The sequence below is a fragment of the Capricornis sumatraensis genome, chromosome 1, assembly GCF_032405125.1.
Source record: "Capricornis sumatraensis isolate serow.1 chromosome 1, serow.2, whole genome shotgun sequence".
In the NCBI taxonomy this organism is placed as follows: Eukaryota; Metazoa; Chordata; class Mammalia; order Artiodactyla; family Bovidae; genus Capricornis; species Capricornis sumatraensis.
In genome coordinates this window covers 104,762,863-104,783,197 of record NC_091069.1, presented here as the reverse complement: position 1 = coordinate 104,783,197, position 20,335 = coordinate 104,762,863, and the positions used below count along the sequence as shown (strand labels likewise).

General features: G+C 45.3%; 1 protein-coding gene across 1 annotated transcript in view; it reads right to left on the bottom strand.

Moving 5' to 3' along the window:
* Positions 1–20,335, bottom strand: part of ACOXL (acyl-CoA oxidase like) — a 360,670-nt gene that overhangs the window by 247,947 nt on the left and 92,388 nt on the right. The window contains 1 exon segment of the mRNA XM_068967451.1: positions 15,867–15,901. Coding sequence (XP_068823552.1) covers positions 15,867–15,901 — 35 coding nt within the window.

Here is a 20,335-nt window from a genome sequence, read left to right as displayed (position 1 = left end):
AGCAAAACTTGAATTTGCTGCATGCCAGGAGCTATATACATAGCATGTACACTGCATATAGGAAACGTGCATAAGTTCTATGCAAATACTGTTTACATGGACAGGACATGAGCATCCTTGGATCTCAGTATCCCGAGGGCTCCTATAATTCATTATCTGAGGACACAGAGGGACAGCTGTAGTTTATATCATTGACCATCAATCAGGTGTATCTTGTATCTTCTCATGTAAAGATGCTCTGTGATTTGTTTGGAGCATTTTCTCAAATGGTATATTGTATTCACAGGTTAGTGGGGGTTCCTAATATATCGTAAAGAGCCCGGTCTTTATTAAGTGGCTGTGTGGCCTTGGTCAAATTCCCCAACCTCTCTGAGCCTGTAAAACAGAATCAGTAATACTTATCTTAGGGGCTAATAGACTTAAATGGAGATGTCGACAGTGTCTAAAGCATGGCATACTTCCATTTCATCCATATCAAGACTGGCTTCTAGGTCAAGGTTAACTGCTAGTAACTAGTAGTACCACTTTTTTTTTTTCTTTTACCCTGTTTCAGGTATACAAAAAAGTAACAAGTATAAAGAAAAAGCAACACAATTTCCTTTTCTATGAACAGGCTTAGCTCTAATGCCTAATATTCCTTTCTCCCCATCAACTTTCATCACAAAGAGTATGTGATTAAAAAGAAGATCCTTTAAAAAATGGGGATGACCCACAGAGATGTTATGGGGAGGGAGGTGGGAGGGGGGTTCATGTTTGGGAACGCATGTAAGAATTAAAGATTTTAAAAATAAATAAATAAATAAATAAAAAATAAATAAAAAATGGTACAAATGAACTTACTTAAAAAACAGAAACAGAATCACAGATGTAGAAAACAAACAAACTTATGGTTACCAGCGGGGGAAGGGAAAGGGATAAATCTGGAAATTAGAATTGACATAGACACACACTACTATTAAAATAGATAACTAATAAGAACCTGCTGTATAGCACAGAGAACTTTACTCAGTACTCTGTAATGACAAATACAGAAAAAAAATCTTAAAAAAGTATACGTATAATTGATCAACACATGTACACCTGTGGTGGATTCATGTCAATATATGGCAAAACCAGTACAATATTGTAAAGTAATTAGCCTCCAATTAAAATAAATACATTTATATTAAAAAAGTGTATGTATAACTGATCAACGTTGTTGTATAACTGAAACTACCGCAACAAGGTAAACCAACTATACTCCAATAAAAATTAACTTAAAAAAAGAAAACATGATATGGGGACGGTGGTGGGAGGGGGGTTCAGGATTGGGAACTCATGTACACCCGTGGCAGATTCATGTCAATGTATGGCAAAACCAATACAGTATTGTAAAGGAAAAACAAATAAATAAATAAATAATTTTTTTTTAAAAGAAAATTAATAAAAAGAAGTCACTGAAAGGTTTTCCTTCAGAATGAAAGGCTCCTCGGGGTCAGTCAACTCTCTCAACTGGGAAAGAGTTTCTTGGAACCCAGGTTGGTGGTTCCTCCCCCCAGCTCCTGGCCCCAAGCCCTACATCAGGCATGAGAGATTGGGGTCGGGGAGGCTGAGGGACCAGGTGAGCAGAACAGCGGTCTCTGAATTCATAACACTGCACCAGACAGACAAGGGCCACTGCTCCCTCCTCTTCTCAAGGGACAAAATGAAAACTCAGAAAACCCTGGTCCCTCCTGGATCACGTGAGAAGGGGTCCCCACTCCCCTGGGATTGAGCAGGCTTTCTAGACCTCTAACTCATGGACACCCCTTGTGGATGGCTTCCATGATATCAACACACCACCTGAAGTCTCCTTAACATGCTTCCATAAATCAACTCAGTTTTCACATCAGTAAATTTATTTTAGATGGAAATTTTCTATCAGCATAGCCTGCCCTTCCAGCACAAACATCATCATTTAATTTAATTTAATCATTTAATTTAATTACAAACAAACACCCTTCCCCAGGGGCTGGGGCTGGAACAAGGTTGTAAGCCACATGAGTCATCTCCAGGGACCACCTCCCCCCCACCACCATGCAACAATATGGGCTTCCCATATTGGTTAAGAATCCACCTGCCAAGCAGGAGACTTGGGTTGAGAATATCCCCTGGAGGAGGAAATGGGAACCCACTCCAGTATTCTTGCCTGGGAAATCCCATGGACAGAGGAGCCTGGCGGGCTACAGTCCATGGGGTCACAAAGAGTCAGACACGACTTAGTGACTAAACAACAACCACCACCATTCTCTCCTGATTTAGTTTCTATGTTTAAACAAACAAGCAAAAAGATAAAATAGAACCAAACGATTTTCAGGGAATATTAGCTGGTGTTTCGTCAACACATAAGCCAGCATAGCTCATGGGCCTCTTAATAACAGATTTGACTCAATCTCTGCTACTGGGTACTTGATACCTGCCAGCCCTGAGGACGGGAAGAGGAATGAATACTCTGCTGGCCTTGAGAGGCTCCCAGTCTTTCTCCACCTTGGGACTGTCCACATTTGAGGCCAGACAGCTCTTCGTGGGGAGAGACTGCCATGTGCCTTGTGGGATAATCCCCAGCATCCTTGGCCATGGATGCCAGTGGTACCCCACCTCCTTCCTGGATCAACCGAAAATGTCACCAGATATCCCTGGGAAGTAAAATCACCCCAGTGTAAAACCACTGGTCTTGGGGTGTAAATAAATAACCACACATGTGCTACAAAGTGGGAGACCAACACGGATGGGGGTGAGGATGAGACAGCAGCTTGCTCTCCAGACGAGAAACGCCGTGGCCATCAGGAGACCTCCACACGAGGACATAAAGCTCCTTCCATGCCTCGAGCTCCCATCACCACCTCCACCCCCACAGGCTCCCAGGAGGCAGAGACTGTCTGGCATAACAGAGCGAGCCACTTCGAGCAGTAGTCCCGTCTACCTTATAAAGGATGGGGGTGCATAAATTCACATTCTCACTTCTCTGCATGGCACTTGACGCCCTACCAACCTCAGCAGGAAACACGGTCAAGTGGTAAGACACGTCAGGAAGACAAAAAAAAAGCTGCCTTGGCACAATTCCTCTTGCACTGGGCCCACAGCAGATGGCATGCAGGAGGATCCCCTTCAGGAGGAACCCCAGGTGCCCTGGAGGGCCATTCCCCTGTGCAATTTACAGTCTGCAGAATTTTTGATGTCCACACAGTCTGAGTCACAGAAGAGGCCAAAATGTCATTCACACACAACAGCTTCATAAACAAGGTACCTTGATGACTCAAAGGAGGTGAACCTAGAATTTCTGTGGCTAGCATAACAGTCTCAGGATTACCTTTCGCCAATCAAACTGCATTAAAGCTTGAGAAACAGGAACTTCCCTGGTGGTACAGTGGATAGGAATCTGTCTGCCAATGCTGGGGACACAGGTTCGATCCCTGGTCTGAAGATCCTAAAAGCTCTGGCGATAGTAAGGCCCTGTGCCACAACTACTGAGCTCCTGCTCTAAAACCCCTGTGTGCTAAGTCACTTCAGTCACGTCCAACTCTTTAGGACCCTACTGACTGTAGCCCACCGGGCTCCTCTGTCCGTGGGATTCTCAAAGCAAGAATCCCGGAGTGGGTTGCCATCCCCTCCTTCAGGCAATCTTCCCAACTCAGGGATGGAGCCCATGTCTCTTTTGTCCCCTGCATTGGCAGGCAGGTTCTTTACCACTGGACCCAGGAGCCCCAGCTACTGAAGCCCGCATACCTAGAGCCTGTGCTCCGCAACAAGAGAAGCCCCCACAAGGAGAAGCCCCCACAACACAACGAAGAGGAGCCGCTGCTCCCTGCCACTGGAGAAAAGCCTGCGGGTAGTGATGAAGACCCCAAAATAAAATAAACAGGTTATCTAAAAAGGAGAAAGAAACAGGGTTAAGCTAACAAATATTAACAAGAAAGAAAAAAAAGAAAAAAAGAAACTTGAGAACACCCTTGAGGATGAAGGTGTGTAGAACCTTCAGTCCAGCTTGCAGGTCAAGCCACAGAGAAGCCTCGGGTGTGCCACGCTCCTCAAGGCGTCAGCCTGAACAGAGAACCCCAGGCCCCGTCCCACTTAACGGAAATACTAACACGGCCTTAGCAAACGCTGCTCCCATCAAATGGGTGAAGCATGCCCACTGCCACATGACCCGCTGGACCAGGGCATTAGGGCACTGATCAAAGGAATACATAGAAGACCCTGCATGTGCCCTCATGCATTGGGGCTGCCATAAGCACTGGCCTGCTCAGTAGCCCCAAGCTGGGCAGAGCACCTGTTTCTCTAAGAATGATGAAAATCTCACTGGTGGACTTCATCCAGCTCAGTTCTCTGTGTAGAGGGTGCCCCATTCATTGGGTGCCGGGTGCCCTGCACACCGTCTGGAGCAGTCAACCAAGTGGGAGTTCGGGTGACCCCTGCCACACTCGCCCGAGCAGCTGGAGGTGGAATACAGAGCGGTCTTCTCACTACCTTCTCACCAGCGAGATCTAGAAGCCGCTGCAGCCTGGACCCCAGGTCTCAGCCAAGGAGTTTTGCAGATGGATGAGGTGGGCAGTGCCTCTCGGAACATAACCCCAGGCACCTGCACTGGGGCCTCTGTTCCCCAATGGAGGGAGCCAGCCCAGCCCAGCGTGTCATCCCAGCATCCCTTAGTGGCCAGAGGGCCCGGGGATGGAGAGCGAGCACCAAACCCTGGTGGCCCCTCCAGCGCTCCCTGCCCTGGCAGCAGCCTTGTGGGGGAAGAATGAGGTCAAATCAAATTGCCTCTTGCTGAGCTGCCCCATCCAGCACCTTCGGATCTAAAAAGGCCTGCAGGGACGTGTCTGGTGGTGCAGTGGATAGGAATCCGCCTGCCAGAGGAGGAGACGTGGGTTCATTCCCTGACCCAGAAAGATCCCACACGCCATGCAGCAACTAAGCCCGTGCCCCAAAACTCCTGAGCCTGCGCTCTGGAGCCCAGGTGCCTCAACTACTCAAGCCCACATTCCCTAGGCCCCATACTCCACAACAGGAGAAGCCACAGCAATGACAAGCCACAGCAATGACAAGCCCGCACACCGCCATGAAGAGTGGCCCCTGCTCGCCGTGACTAGAGAAAACCTTTGCAAAGCAATGAAGATGCAGGGCAGTCAAACAATAAATTTTTAAAACATTTTGAAGTCCTGACCACATCTGCGAAACAGCTTTAAAAGACCAGCCAGTTAAACTGCATCTCATTAGAGGTGTCCACTCTCCTTACTGTAGATGGTGACGGGAGCAAAATAAGGGAATGGATGCCTCATTTTGAGCACACAAAACATAGCCTAAATCCAAAGGCAGAGCCCCTGAGACAGCAGCCTGAAGCACGTGGAACCAGGACTGTCCCTGCGGCCTCAGACTCGGTGGTCTCAGCGCTTAGAGGGGCCTGGGCTCTCTCCAACTTTCACTCTCTAGTTCAACGTGAAATTCACACATTCTCGGTGTTACAGTTCTATGACTTTTTTTTTTTCACTGAAAACATTATATTTACTTAGATATAGACTTTTATCATATATCATGTGAGGAAAACTTTAGTTAAGAAAATTAGTCTGCATAGTCCTAAAAGCTTCTTCATAAAATCTACCTGTACTAAATTTAGTTTTTATCCTGGACTTATTGTTTTCCATGTTCCTCAACACATGATTCTCTGTTTCATTCCAGTTGGTTGGTGATGCAGCATTTCTTGAAAGATTCCTCTTTTGTTGCCTCCAAGGTGTGTCTTTTGAGTCTCTGATAACTGTTCTGAAAGTTGTGAGGCTGGTGCTTTTTTCTATTTGAAAGCTCATAGCTTTAGTTTTTTCTCAGCTGAATTAAATTTTGCTGAAACTGAAGCAGCTTCTGTTCAAAAACAACAGGAAGTTTTTAAACAAATTGATGTTTCAATACTCTAACAATACCTTGTGTGATGCATGAATTCGGTCATTCTAACCCCTCTACAGTTTGCTTTATCTATTTCGACGGAAATAGTTCTGAGGTTTGACAAACATGTACAGTCTTGCAACTGCCACCAAAATTTAGAATATCATGTCTACCTTCCCCGCCAAAAATCCCTCATGTCACCTTCTCAACCCCACACTCAACCATGACAACCACTGACCTGTTTTCTTCCCTGTGTGTGTGTGCGTGTGTGTGTGTGTGTGTGTGTGTGTATGCACACACTCAGTCGCCCAATCATGTCCAACTCTTTGCAACCCCAATGACTGCAGCCCACCAGGTTCCTCTGTCCATGGTATTTCCCAGGCAAGAATACTGGAGTGGGCTGCCATTTCCTTCTCCAGGGGATCTTCCTGACCCAGGGATTGAACCCACAGCTCCTGCACTGGCAGGTGGATTCTTTACCTCTGAGCCACCTCAGAAGCCCATTCTTCCCTATAGTTCTCCCTTTTTCAGAATGCTATACAAATGGAATCATACAGTTTGTGCTTTTGAATCTGGCTTCTTTCATTCCACAGGGTGCCTTTTTACTACTGAGTCATATTTCAGGTACAGATGTGCCAGTGAAATATGGGACGTAGAGGTTTGTTTATCCAACTTCCTGGGTGAAGGACAGTAAGGACTGTTTTCCATTTGGGGCTACTGTGACTAGAGATGCTGTGGCCGTGTGCTTAGAAGTCTTGGTGTGGGTAACTGTTTTCATTTCTCTTGTCGCAGTACAGTCTGGGAGTAGAGTCACTGGGTCATACAGTAAGGTAACTGTTACTGTAAAGAATGTGCCTGCCAATGCAGGACACCCAGGTTCGATCCCTGGGTCGGGAAGATCCCCTGGAGGAGGAAATGGCAACCCACTCCAGTACTCTTGCCTGGAGAATTCCACAGACAGAGGAGCCTGGCGGGCTACAGTCCACGGAGTCCCAAACAGGCGGACATGACTGAGCAACTAACTGCGAGAAACTACCGCAGTGTCTTCCAAAACTGCCACACCAGTTTCCTTCCCGCTAGCAAAGGATGAGAGCTGCTGCTTCTCCAAGTCCTCATCAGCACTTTCATATCATCAGGGTTTCTGCGTTTTGTGCTTCATTGTTGTGCTTGTTTCTATTTAAGCCATTCTGATATATGCATAATGGCGTCTCATTGTGTCCTTAATTTGGATTTCCTTAATGACTAATGATGCTGAACTGCTCTTCATAGGCTGACTGGCCGTCTGCAGCTCTTCTGGGGTCAAGTATACCAGTTCAAGAATTTCTGCCCACTTATTAAATTGCTTTCCTGTCAAACACTTGTGAGAGTTCTACATGTATTCTGGATGCAAGTCCTTGATCAGATAAGTGTTTTGAAAATATTTTTTTCTGGTTTGTTTTTCTGTCTTTTTGTTTCTTAGCAGTGGTTTTTCACAGCACAGATGTTTTTAACTTTGATAAAATCCATTTTACCAACTTTTATACTTTATGCTTTTTGTGTCTGAAGCAACCTTTGCCTGGCCCAAGGTCACAAGATTTTCCTACTATGTCTTCTTCTATAAAGTTTTTACTTATTGCTTTTACTTTAGGCTCATGACCCACTTTTGCTCGTTGTTATACAAGTTGTAAGGAACAGGTTGAGACTTTGAGGTTTTGATTTTTCTTTCTTTGTTGGGTTACCTTGGCGCTTTTGTGCCAATCAGTTGATCATTCATGTGTGGGTCTACTTGTAGATGTCACTGTCTTCCATTGACCTATATACCTGTCTTTCACCAATACCACGCTATCTTAACAACTGTAGCTTTAGGATAAGTCCTGAAGTTAGGAAGTACAACTTTTCCAGCTCTGTTTCTTGGCAAAATTGCTTTGGCTATTCTAAGTCTTTTGCCTTGATATGTAAATTTTTGAACTGTCACTTTGGAATGAGCTTATCATTACACAAAACATTTATGCTTACGCTTCTATTTATTTATTTTTGGCTGTGCCAGGTCTTGGTAATAGCATGTGGGATTCTTTCCAATTGTGGTGTGCAGGTCCTAGAGTGCATGTAGCTGTGGCCAATGGGCTCAGTAGCCCCGCGGCACGTGGGATCTTAGTTTCCTGACCGGGGACTGAACCCACGTCTCCTGCATTGGAAGGCGGATTCTTAACCAGTGGACCACCAGGGAAGTCCCACTTGTTTATGTTTCTACATTTTCACTTGAGCTGCGTTGATCAAATTGAGTTGGGTGCCTTATCTTCTTGAAAATAAAACAGTGGTTATCTTTCAGAGACCAACCAGTGCCTCCCAGACCACTCACACAGAATGGTTTTGCCAAATGGCCTTGGCTTTGAGGCCTGGGCTGTGGAGAACACACATTCTGATCTGGAGGGGCACGTGCTGTGAGGAAGAAGAAGGTAATCTGCCTCTCCAGCCTGCTGCCTGAGACAGGAAGGAAAAGACACAAAAAGGAAAAGCTCTGAGAAGCAGCCCTGAGACCTACAACAGGAAGGAATATGGCTCCTTGACAAATCGGTGAAGAGGAGATAACACAGACGGGGCCATTGGAGGGTGCATAGGAGTTCACTGATGCTGGACAGGAAGAAAGTTAATTCTTCAAAGGAAGATGCCAGAGCAAGGGGTGAAGGAGGCAATGGTGGCAAAGTGGCAGGAGACAGAGGCTGGGGATGAGGTCTGGAATCCCCTACTAAGGGTCAGGGGATTCCTTACGCTATTCCACATAAGCAATCCCATGGAAGTTCCTGAGTGGGAAGGGCATTACAGATCTGTATTTGAGAAAGATCTTTTGGGTGGCAGGCAAAAAATTCCCCTAGAGGTCATTTTGGGGAGATGGCAACAGATATGTGATGAGTACGTTTGACTGGGGAAATGGCCAGGATCCTAGACCAGAAGATCCCTAAAAGACAAAAGCACCAGATGGAGAATCAAAAACTGAGCAGAAGATCTAAATAGACATTTTTCCCAAGAAGACATACAGATGGCCAATAGGCACACGGAAAGATGCTCAATATTGCTAATGATGAGAGAAATGCAAATAAAAACTACAGTGAGGCATTCCCTCACACCAGTCAGAATAGCCATCATCCAAAAGTCTATAGAATATAGATGCTAGAGAGGGTGTGAAGAAAAGGGAACCCCCCAACACTGTTGGTGGGAATGCAAATCAGCACAGCCACTATGTAGAACAGTGTGGAGGTTTCTCAAAAAAAGCTAAAACAGAGTTACCGTATGACCTAGCAATCCCACTCCTGGGCATATATTTGGAAAAGATGAAATCTATAATTTGAAAAGATACATGTACCCCAGGGTTCATTGACAATAAACGAGACACAGAAGCAATCTAAGTGTCCACTGACAGCAGAATAGATAAAGAAGATGTGGTGTGTATATAGACATACACATTGGGATACTGTGTGTGTTAGTCACTCAATTGTGTTTGACTCTTTGCAACCCCAGGACTGTAGCCCGCCAGGCTCCTTGGTCAGGGGATTCTCCAGGCAAGAATACTGGAGTGGGTTGCCATTCCTTTCTCCAGGAGATCTTCCTGACCCAGGGATCAAACCCAGGTCTTCTGCATTGCAGGTGGACTCTTTACTGACTAAGCCCTCAGGGAAGCCCAGAAATAGAACACGACTCAAGCATTTAGAAAGCAATGAAACAATGCTGTTCGCAGCAACATGGGTGGACCCAGAGACGGTCACACTAAGTGAAGTAAGTCAGACAGAGAGGGGCAAATATCACATGATACTACCTATATGCAGAATCTTAAAAGAATGATACACATGAACTTATTTACAAAACAGAAACAGACTCCAGACATAGAAAACAAATTTATGGTTACCATAGGGAAAAAGGGGTGACAGAAGGATAAACTATGAGTTTGGGATTAGCAGATACATAAAATAGATAAGCAACAAGGAAGCGCTGCATCGCACAGGGAACTATATTCAATATCCTGTAATAACCTATAATGGAAAAGAATCTGAAAAAAGCATATGTGTGTGTGTGTGTGTGTGTGTGTGTGTGTGTGCATTCTGGTGCACAGTCACTTTGCTGTACACCAGAAACTAACTCAACATTGTAAATCGACTATATTTCAATTTTTAAACAGCGTGGGGATGGAGAGGAACACGCATCTACTCCTTACTCCCCTGGACCTTGAAACGCATCTACCTCTCACCAGGTACATCCACAACCCCCTGCCGAGTTCAGCTGTACAACCCCAGCCCCCAGCATCCTCACTCAGAGCATCTAACTCAGACACCCTCTGAATATTCATATGCTGCTCTTCAGGGGGCAATCTTTTGTGCTAAGCTTGTCTAAAGAAGGAAGCTAAAGCGGCAGCTGGTGCTCTGGGACCACGCAGAGGGAGTGGGTTTCAGGATGGGGGGAAATGTGTGTGTACCTATCGCGATTTATGTTGATGTGTGGCAGAAATCGTCACAGTTCTGTAAAGTAACTGTCCTCCAATTAAAATAAATAAATTAGTTTTTTGAACGCATGTACACCCGTGGTGGATTCATGTCAATGTATGGCAAAACCATTACAGTATTGTAAATTAAAATAAAGGAAAAAAAAAAAAAAGAATGCAACCTTCCAAAAGATGGCGTGGCTTTTAGGATAATACCATGGGGGCTGGATAAATTTCTTGGCAACTTTGAGTATAAATCTAGTTGGAGCCTCAGTGCGAAGTCTGAAAACCAGACAAACGGGACAGTTGGACAGAGAGTCCGAGTGACAGGAACAACTATTCCCTAGAAGGGAGAAAAGGCCAGAAAGGCATCTCTGTTTATTTTCACAGAATGCGGAGAATAAGCGTCTCCATGAGATCAAACCAGCTCCAGATGGGAGTCGCTAGGTGTCTGAAATCAACGTCGGGGGGCCTGATGGCCCTGTTTCGGTCCTCTGCTCTCTTTCCATCTCAAGACGACAATTTCATCTGTTCATGGATGCAGGCTGTCCGTTCAATAACCACTCTGCTTCATCTACAAGCTTCAAACTCTTCTTCTAATCTAAGTCAGAACACAAAAGTACAGGTCTCCTTCACTTCCTGCTTGGCCCACTTCCCCCTGGGCTCATTCAAAACCAGTACCTGGAGGCAGTCTCAGAACAACCTATAATCAGGGGGTCTGGCCTTTTCTGTGAGAGGCCGCGCCCACCTTAGTCCAGCTCTGAACTGATCAAGCTGTCAACTCGGCCACTTCCCTGGGACTAATCACAATCAAGTCTCCCATTCTCCCCACCCTCGCCAGCCCTCAGGGGATCTCAACGCCTTTTAGGGGGTTGGTACCTTCAACTCTAAGATTAGGCTTAGAGCACAGGCCTGAATGGGGTACTGATTCTATCAAAGAAATTGACGGAAAGAAGTCAGCTGTGAAAATGATACACCTTTGGAAGTGGTTTAGTGTCTAAGTCGTGTTTGCCTCTTTGTGACCCCATGGACTGTAGGTCTGCCAGGCTCCCCTGCGCATGGGATTTCCCAGGCAAGCATACAGGAGAGTGTTGTCATTTCTTTCTCCAGGGGATCTTCCTGAGCCAGGGGTGGAACCCGTGTCTCCTGTACTGCAGGCGTATTCTTTACCACTGAGCCACCAGGGCAGCCCTACGATACACCTTTAGTCTTCATCTAAAAGTCGAAACTCTGTGGCTTTCCATTTAACTAAAACAAGACAAGTGAAAACTTCCCTTCCTTCCTCATTTATTTCTTTATATTGAAGTAGCGGTTGGTTTCCGATGTTGTGTTGGTTTCTGGTATGTATGCGTGTGTGTATATGCATTCTTCTTCATATTCCTTTCTATTATAGTTTATTACCGGATATTGAATACAGCTTTCCTGCGCTATCAGTAGAAGCTTGTTGTCCATCTATTTCACGCACAGCAGTTTGCCTCCGCTAACCCCAAGCTCCTCGTTTATCCCTCGCTTACCCCCTGGTCCCCGTGGTAACCTTACAGGTCTATTCTCTATGTCTGTGAGTCTGCTTCTGTTTTGTAAATGGGTTCATTTGTATCATATTTGAGAGTCCACAATGAAGTGATATCATACAGTATTTGTCTTTGCCTGACTGACTTCACTTCGTATAATCGTCTCTAGATCCAGCCACCCTTCCTCATTTATTTAAAAACGAGAAAATATTAAAACAAAACAAAACAGTTCTGCCGGGGGTCACTTTGCTGCCCTCATACCGTCTTCATGAGCCTTTCTCAGAAATATGGTCACGAGAGCCACGTGCAAAACGTCCCTGCGGCTGGTGCACGTGACCTCGCCATCGTATCAGAGGACGAGAGCCAAAGGCGAGCAGGTCCCCTGGTTTACCCTGGCCCAGGGGTTCCCGTCAGGAGGGAGCAGGCGTCCTCAGGTTGCTGCCCTGTGACAGGCAGGAAGAACATCTAAACCCTCTTACAATCTTGTAGGAAAAGAAAAAACAAAACACCCACACAGTGGGGGAACAATTTCCCCCACTGTGTGGGTGGTGGGGCCCCTGAGCTGTTATCTGCAAAGGGCACTTCTGGGGGTTACCCAGCTGTCACCACTGTGTGGATTCCACCCGAAAAACCTCAAGCCAAACAGTGGGGAATGAACAGCAAGACACAATTTTCCACTCTGTGAAAATGACATGACTTTACACAAATAAACTAAAAAGCCATGACAATAAATGAAGTGAGCGCCGGATCTGCCGTCAAAGGCACGGTCGGTCACAGCTGATGGTCCTCCTTGCTCGGGACATTATACGGAAGGAATACGATGAGATCACTTTCCACCCTCCTAGCTCCCTAGGCCTCTATCACACACACACACACAGGGACACGCTCGCACTCCTCTGCCACACACACAGGCCTAGAGTAAGAGGTGTGGCAGGCGTCTGAAGCTGAACGATGCCTGGGGCAGAAGTGGGGATGGTTGGGGTGTGCGTGTATTAGCATAGAGCTGGGGGTAGGGTTGAGGGGTCCTAACTCTGAACACTGTGCATGGTATTAATAACAAGAGAGATTTGAGAGCCGAGGCACCAGCGCAGATGCATGCAAACAAAACCAGCATCCTTTGAGCCTCAAGCCCCTTTCTTACCACACAAGAGCCCCTCTGGCTCCAGGCAGCTCTGCCCCCGTGCGTCTGCAGCAGCCTAAGAGGTTCTGCCCGTTCACAGGGTTATCGGATCTTAGCGGGCCCTTCCCCTCCCACACTCAAATCCTTTATAGCCCCCCAGCCTGTTCCTCTTCATAATGAGGAACGTCCTCCCAAGAGCAGCCTCGGGGAACTCTGCCTCCTCTCTCCCCTCTAGCTCACCTCCATCCACTGAGGTTGTCTGCTGGGATTTCTCTTCCACCTCGCTCGGCCCTGGCTCTCCTGTTGCGTTTGTGTGTGATCAGCCTCCCAGCCATGTCCAAGTCTTTGGGACCCCAAGGACTGTAGCCTGCCAGGCTCCTCTGTCCATGGAATTTTTCAGGCAAGAATACTGGAGTGGGTTGCCGTTTCCCACTCCAGGGAGATCTTCTCAACCCAGGGAGGGAACCCATGTCTCCTGCATTAGCAGGTGGCTTCTTTTCCAGTGAGCCACATGGGAAGCCCCCAAATGGCTCTCCTGTTAGGATTCTGGAAAGAGACCTGGTGATTAGAACCTAAAGTCCCAAACCTTGTTTCCCAAAATATCCCTATCCACACAAGAAAGACCAAGGAAAACCTCAATTCTGTCATCTGGGTTCTGGGCCAACGCAACAAGAGAAATGGAAATCATTTCTCAGTAGCAACTATGAGCTCTTGAAGTGACCAAGAGCTGTACAGACACAAGCTACATACAACCCCACGAATATATGTGTACATATAGCTGGATCACTTTGCTGTACTCTGGAAACTAACATGACATTGTCAAACTATAAAATAAAATAGAAATTAAATTGAAAATAGGATAAACTACAAGGGATATATTATACAACACAAGGAATACAGCCAATATTTTATAATAACTATAAATGGAGTGTAACCTTTAAAACTTACGAATCACTATTTTGTACACCTATAACTTACATAATATTGTACAGCAACTACACTTCAATTAAAAAGATAAAAACAAAAAATGTAAAAAAAATCAAAAGTAATAAGCAGGAAAACAGTATAGCAGCTCTTCAACAGTCTAAAAATAAAATTACCAAAGGACCCACCAATTCCACCCAAAACAACAGAAAGCAAAGTTTCAAAGAGATATTTGTACTCCCGTACAAAAAAATGAATGTATTTGCAAAACACACTCAAACATAGAAAACAAACTTATGGTTACCAAAGCAGGGGAGGGATAAATTAAGAACGTGGCATTGGCAGATACAAACTACTATACATAAAATAGATAGCCAACAAGGTCCTACTGTGTAGCACAAGGAAGTATACTCAGTATCTTGTAATAATCTATAGTGGAAAAGAATCTGAAAAAGAACTATATAAACATATGTATATACAACTGAGTCAATTTGCTGTACACTTGAAACTAACTGTAAATTAAGCACACTTCAATAAGTAAATAAATATATAAATAAAATGGCAAAATCTATCTTAGATATAATTTACACACATTAAAAAAGTGATCAACAAAAGGATAGAAGTTTCAAGTACTCTAAATAAGATAGTGGGATTTTCAAAGAAAGGATTCAACCAGAAACCCACTCCCTTCATCACCCTCCACCTCCAGAGGACAGAGGTGGGTAACAGAGCCAGGTTGCTGGAGGAGCCGAAGAGACATCACCAGGCAGCATGGTGACCTGCAGGCATCTGGGAGGGAAGGCTGGTCCCTTCTGCGCCCACTGGCCCCAGAGACAGGACAGAGGCAATGAGACAGGAGGCAGGTTGTGCAGCCTTAACCTCCAACCCCATGAAGATGTGATAGGGAAGAGCAAATCTGACTCCATACTGGATCTGTTTCTTTAACTTTTGTATCCTGCTGCTTTTGCTACAAGTTAATCATTAAAAGAATGTTGCTTATAGCCTGAAATATACACAGTAGCACTTTTTTAAGTCTCTGACCTTTAAAGGTATAACACTTTCCCATTCCTATAGAGATAAAAAGTTGCAGAACAGAGAATAACCATTTGTCTTGGAGGTTTACAGGAACATTGTGCCCTGACCTACAATGGACAGCTGCAAGAACAAAGGATTCCAGCATCAAGAGGCTTGTAAAAACCAGCCACCACCACCCTCCAGCCCTGGGCTCCTTTTAGTATTAAAGACTGAATTCTAACCCGGGTAAATGATTCTTTGGGACACCAGTCCACCATCTTGGCAGTCTGCTGACTTTGAATAAAGTCACTGTTCCATGCCCAACAACTGGTCTCAATGGACTGGCCTGTCATGTGAGGAGCAATAGGGATGTGCTTATTGCCTCTATTAATTCAGCATCTTAATCCATTTTGAAGCATGCAAAGCGGAAAGGTTAATACATGTATAAGAAACAAACGTTTTTGATAAACATGATGCAAGCTGAGACAAAGGCAGAATCACAAAACAAAACAAAAAGAGGGACTCTGACTCATTATCCGATGGACCCAAGGCAGGAGTCGGCGAGCGCTGCACTGAGGGGCAAGGACCTCATTAACAAGCCCTCACCTGGCTTTCTGGCCTCATCCCTCATCCAGGAACCCCTGTCTCCAGTTCTCACCCTTAGAGTCCACTACCAGAAGTCACCTCTGTATCCCAGCCCTAGCGCGTTACACCTTTGGTTTTGAAAGAAATGACCTATCTACCACCACTTTTACATAAAAATCTTACTCCTCCAAATAGTGATAAACTCTCACCGATCAGCAACTAGATCAATTTCATCTAATTGCTATGCTACTGACATTGTGGGTAAAGCAGCCAACAAAATTAAGCTCAGAAACATGCAGACTCAAGCAAACCAAAAGCTATAAATCAAGAAGGATACTCTTTTAAAAGAAAAAGATGCAACTTTACCTACCTGTGGCTATAGCGAATGGCTATTGTCAGCCCAAGCTGCAATTTTAAAAAGAGAGGAATACATATTAAATAATACCAAGCATACGCTGAATTCACAAGAAAACTAACTTAACATGGCCAGTTTTTAAAACATTTCTTAAAACACCCTCCTGCTAATGCTTCATAATAACATGCTTTTGTTGCCGCTGTTTTTGAATAATTTTATTTTTTCTAATCTTGTGTTAACTTTAACTTTCCACAGCACCTTGGCAATGTTGAAAACAAAAATACAAATACAAGCATGTACTCATTTTAAGATAAAATGCATGAGCGCTGGTGACATCATTAGGAGGGGGCAGCTCTGACAAGAACAAACATAAGCAAAGAACAAGAGAAACTAAATACCGACTTCTGACTCCCAAGCCCAAACCTTTAAGAGCTGTCACTCAAGGGACATAGGAATCAGGCAAAAACCGAAAAACGAAACTCAGGAATGATGTGGATTGCTTCTCAATCAGTGTTCTGTGCTACAAAACTGAAACCAAAACAATTTTATTTTATAGACAGCCTGTTGATATCTCACTTGTACTTTTGTTATTTTTAATAACACATTTTAATGATTGACCTTTAGTTTCAACTTAGTTCTTAAAAATAATTGTATTTTGAAAGGGTCTTAAGGAGGCTACACTATTCCACTGTGGATTAGACAGAAGGTGTCTCTTATCAGGAAAGACTTCTAGACAGGGCTCTTACCCGCCCCCCTTTTAAAAAATGTTTTAATGTTTATTTTTTGTTTCCTACGAGGTATAATTGACAAGTGAAAGTGTATCTATGTAAAGTGATGACTTTAAATATATATATATATACTTTGCAAAATGGTTACTGTACATTATCACTTTAACATATTCATTTCCTCACAGTAACTTCTTATTTCTTTTTTCAGTGAAAACACTTAATATCTGCTCTCTTAGCCACTTTCAACTGTACAATACAGTATTGTTAACTACAGTCACTCCACTGTACATGAGAGGCTCAGAACTTACTCATCTTAGAACTGCAAGTCTGTCCCCTTTGACCAGCACTTTCCACTTACCCCCACCCTGCAGCCTCTGGCAACCACCATTGTACTGTCTGTTTCCAAGAGCAAAACAGGGTTCTTTCAGCTCTGAGACAAAGCCACGAAAGGATGGGATGGCAGAGTGCAGCTGATTCTGAGGCTCACATTGGGAAAGCATGGCCAAACCTGGGTCCTGGAAGGTTCCCCTGACTGCCCCCACCCCAGGGGGGTGATGACCTGGGCCAGGGGCTCCCTGGGCAGGGGATCGGCACAGACTTCACAGCAAGCCTGTCAGCTCAAGGTCAGCAAGGCAGCTCTGAAGACCGCAAGGAAATCGCACCTGTGATATACATGTGACATCAAAAGAAAGTGTGCACGATGCCGGGCACAACCACAAGCAGAGACTCCAGGTGACAGGGTGATTTCCTCCCTACCTTGTGGGGGTGCCAGGGAAACCTCTCAAGCACCACTAGGGGTCGAACCGTATGTGTGGGCTTCAACCAGTTCACAGCAAGGGATTTCAACTCTCAGAGCCTCAGTGTTCACAACTGCAAAATGGGCCACTTAACAACGTTGTCACCAGGTTAACGTAAGGACAAAGCAGCTTTTCTACGTGTTTCTCTCTGGGTGTATGCCCACACGTGTGCCTACTGACGGACAGGGTGGTGCGTATGCTTGGTGCTCAGTCGTGTCCAACTCTTTGCAACCCCCTGGACTGTAGCCCGCCAGGCTCTTCCATGGGATTTTCCAGGCAAGAATACTGGAGTGGGTTGCCATTTCCTTCTCCAGGGGATCTTCCTGATCCAGGGATCGAACCCTCATTTCCTGTATTGTAGGCAGACTCTTTACCATCTGAGCCACTAGGGATGGATGGGGAAAACTCTATAAATAAGCAATACCACCATTTATAGGCAATACTCCCTGGGTGAAAATGTCATCACATTTCAAAGTTTAATTCTGAAGGTTTTTAACTTTAATTTTTGGAATTTTGTTTCATCACGGCTTCCCAGGTGGCCCTAGTGATAAAGAATCTGCCTGTAACGCAGCAGCCACAGAAGATGCAGGTTCCGTCCCTGGGCCGGGAAGATCCCCTGAGAAGGAAGTGGCACCCCACTCCAGTGTTCTTGCCTGGGAAATCCCACAGGCAGAGGAGCCTGGTGGGCTACAGTGCACGGGGTTGCAAAGAGTCGGACACGACTGAGCATCTCAGCATTCCCATTCCATCGTGTAAAATACACAGTGCTCAGCCCTAATCATGCTATGGAAGTCTCATTTACCCACTTATGGCTGAATTACTACATGACTAAGAATCCCAATGGCAGTTAAAACCCAAAGCACCAGCTATAATATCATTTCTGGCAAAAGAAAAAAGTCTGCCTAAGTTGGACGTTACATCCCCAAACATATCACTGACAGTTCCCTTGATGTCAGCTGTCACAGAAGTAGGGGTGGGGAGGTGACTTTTGGGGTGCTCTCTTGGGTGCTACAAGATGACAGGAAGGTACCTGGGGAAGCAGGAGGGTGGATGGGGTGGGGAAGAGCCAAGAAGAGGAAGAGTCAGGAGAAATTTTAGGGCTACAAAAGCCCAGTGCTTCTAGCCAGCTCTGTTTACTGCAGAATCCCCTAGCTACTCTGGGAATAGCTCAGCTCCAGAATCGTTCAGCTAGCTGTTACCACTGATTGCCCTGGAAATATGGAACCAGTGACAGTAAGGCTTCATGTTACCAAAAGCATATCTAAAAGTGAAGACATAACATTGAGTTCACACACCCCTCACCTGAAGGGACTCAATTATCTATCTCACCTCAGCCAGGAGGGCATCTTCTTTGAGATTTTAACAGACAGAAGAGGAAGACGCCTGAGGCACCATCAAGAATTTAAAGAACAAGGAAGAACGAAATATTTGGGGGAACAAAATAAAAGTAGAAACCGCAGCCCCCAAAAGGTCAGGATGAGCCAGTTACCAACTTCACATGCTGGGTAGCTTCACATTTCCTGGGGTGAAAAAGTTCTGGCTTCCAGTTAGGCTAATGATAAGATAATGTGACTGCCTGAATATTTTGATAAGCTTTGGAGTACTGTTTAATTGGTAGCTTTTCCACAGTTAAAAGATAAGCCCTATCTAGAGCAGGGTGAGGAAACAGGACTGGGGAGGGACAAGAATAAAAAAGAAGCAGAAAAAGTTCTTACATGACAGCTGTGCTGGTTAAAAGGGGCTGGGAGATAAATCCTTCATGGCGGTGAATTTCGATTTAACGTTTTTATTAGTCTTTTCCTGGCTTCTGAATCAAATATGGTTTACAGTCTTTTTTTTATAAATATACTTTTAAAAATTAATTTTATTGAAGTACAGTTGATTTCCAATGTTAAGTTCTGCTATACAGCAGAGTGATTCAGTTATATGTGAATACATTCTCTTCTTTTTGGCCACGCCATCCAGCATGCAGGATCTTAGTTCCCCAACCAGGGTTCAGACCCTCCACCCCACCCTGCATTGGAAACATGGAGTCTTAACCACTGGACTACCAGGAAGGTCCCTACAGTCATTTCAAAGAACACTTTTGCTAAGAAAGAAACAGTGAGTCTTGGAATCATACAGACCAGCCGCAGAATGCTGCAGGTCTTTGAAGATGCGCTCAGGGGCTCCTCTGGCAGCCCAGCAGTGAAGATTCATGTTCCCAGTGCAGGGGGCCCAGCTCGATCCCTGGCCAGGGAACCTGATCCCACAGGCTGCAATTAAGCCCGGCATAACCAAATAAATAAGTTTTGTAAAAGATGCACTAGGAAATAGGATGACTGGAACCTGTATGAAGGTCCCAGAGCTATTGATGGGGGTGGGGGGGTAGATGAGAACAGGCCATTGCACAGTCCTTCTGGAAACCTGTGTTAAATGCCACATAGAATGCACTGCATCTGATTAGGCAGTCCTGAGAAGGTGCTGGAACAGTGTAGAAAGTTATGTGGGCCTTGCCATGAAACCCCCATGTGGAGCAGGCAAACAAGGCCAGTGAGCTGTGTAAAGTGAAAGTGAAATTAAACGGTTGGTTGCTCAATCGTGTTGCTCTTTGTGACACCATGGACTGTAGCCCGCCAGGCTCCTCCATCCATGGGATTCTCCAGGCAAGAATACTGGAGTGGTAGCCATTCTTTTCTCCAGGGGATCTTTCTGACCCAGGGACCGAACCTGAGTCTCCTGCATTGGCAAGCAGGTTCTTTACCACTGAGCCTCCTGGGAAGCCTAATGTTTGCATGCACCAGGACATATGCACACAGACACACATTTCTACAGCTGTGCACACGCCCTCACACACACACACAGACACTCTAGCATCTGGAGAGGCCCCTAGAGCCTCTGAGACAAAGGGAAGCTCAGACAATTGACCCTTTTGTGGCTGATCTCAGCGGGGGCCCTGGGGTTGGAGGGGAGGGAGGCC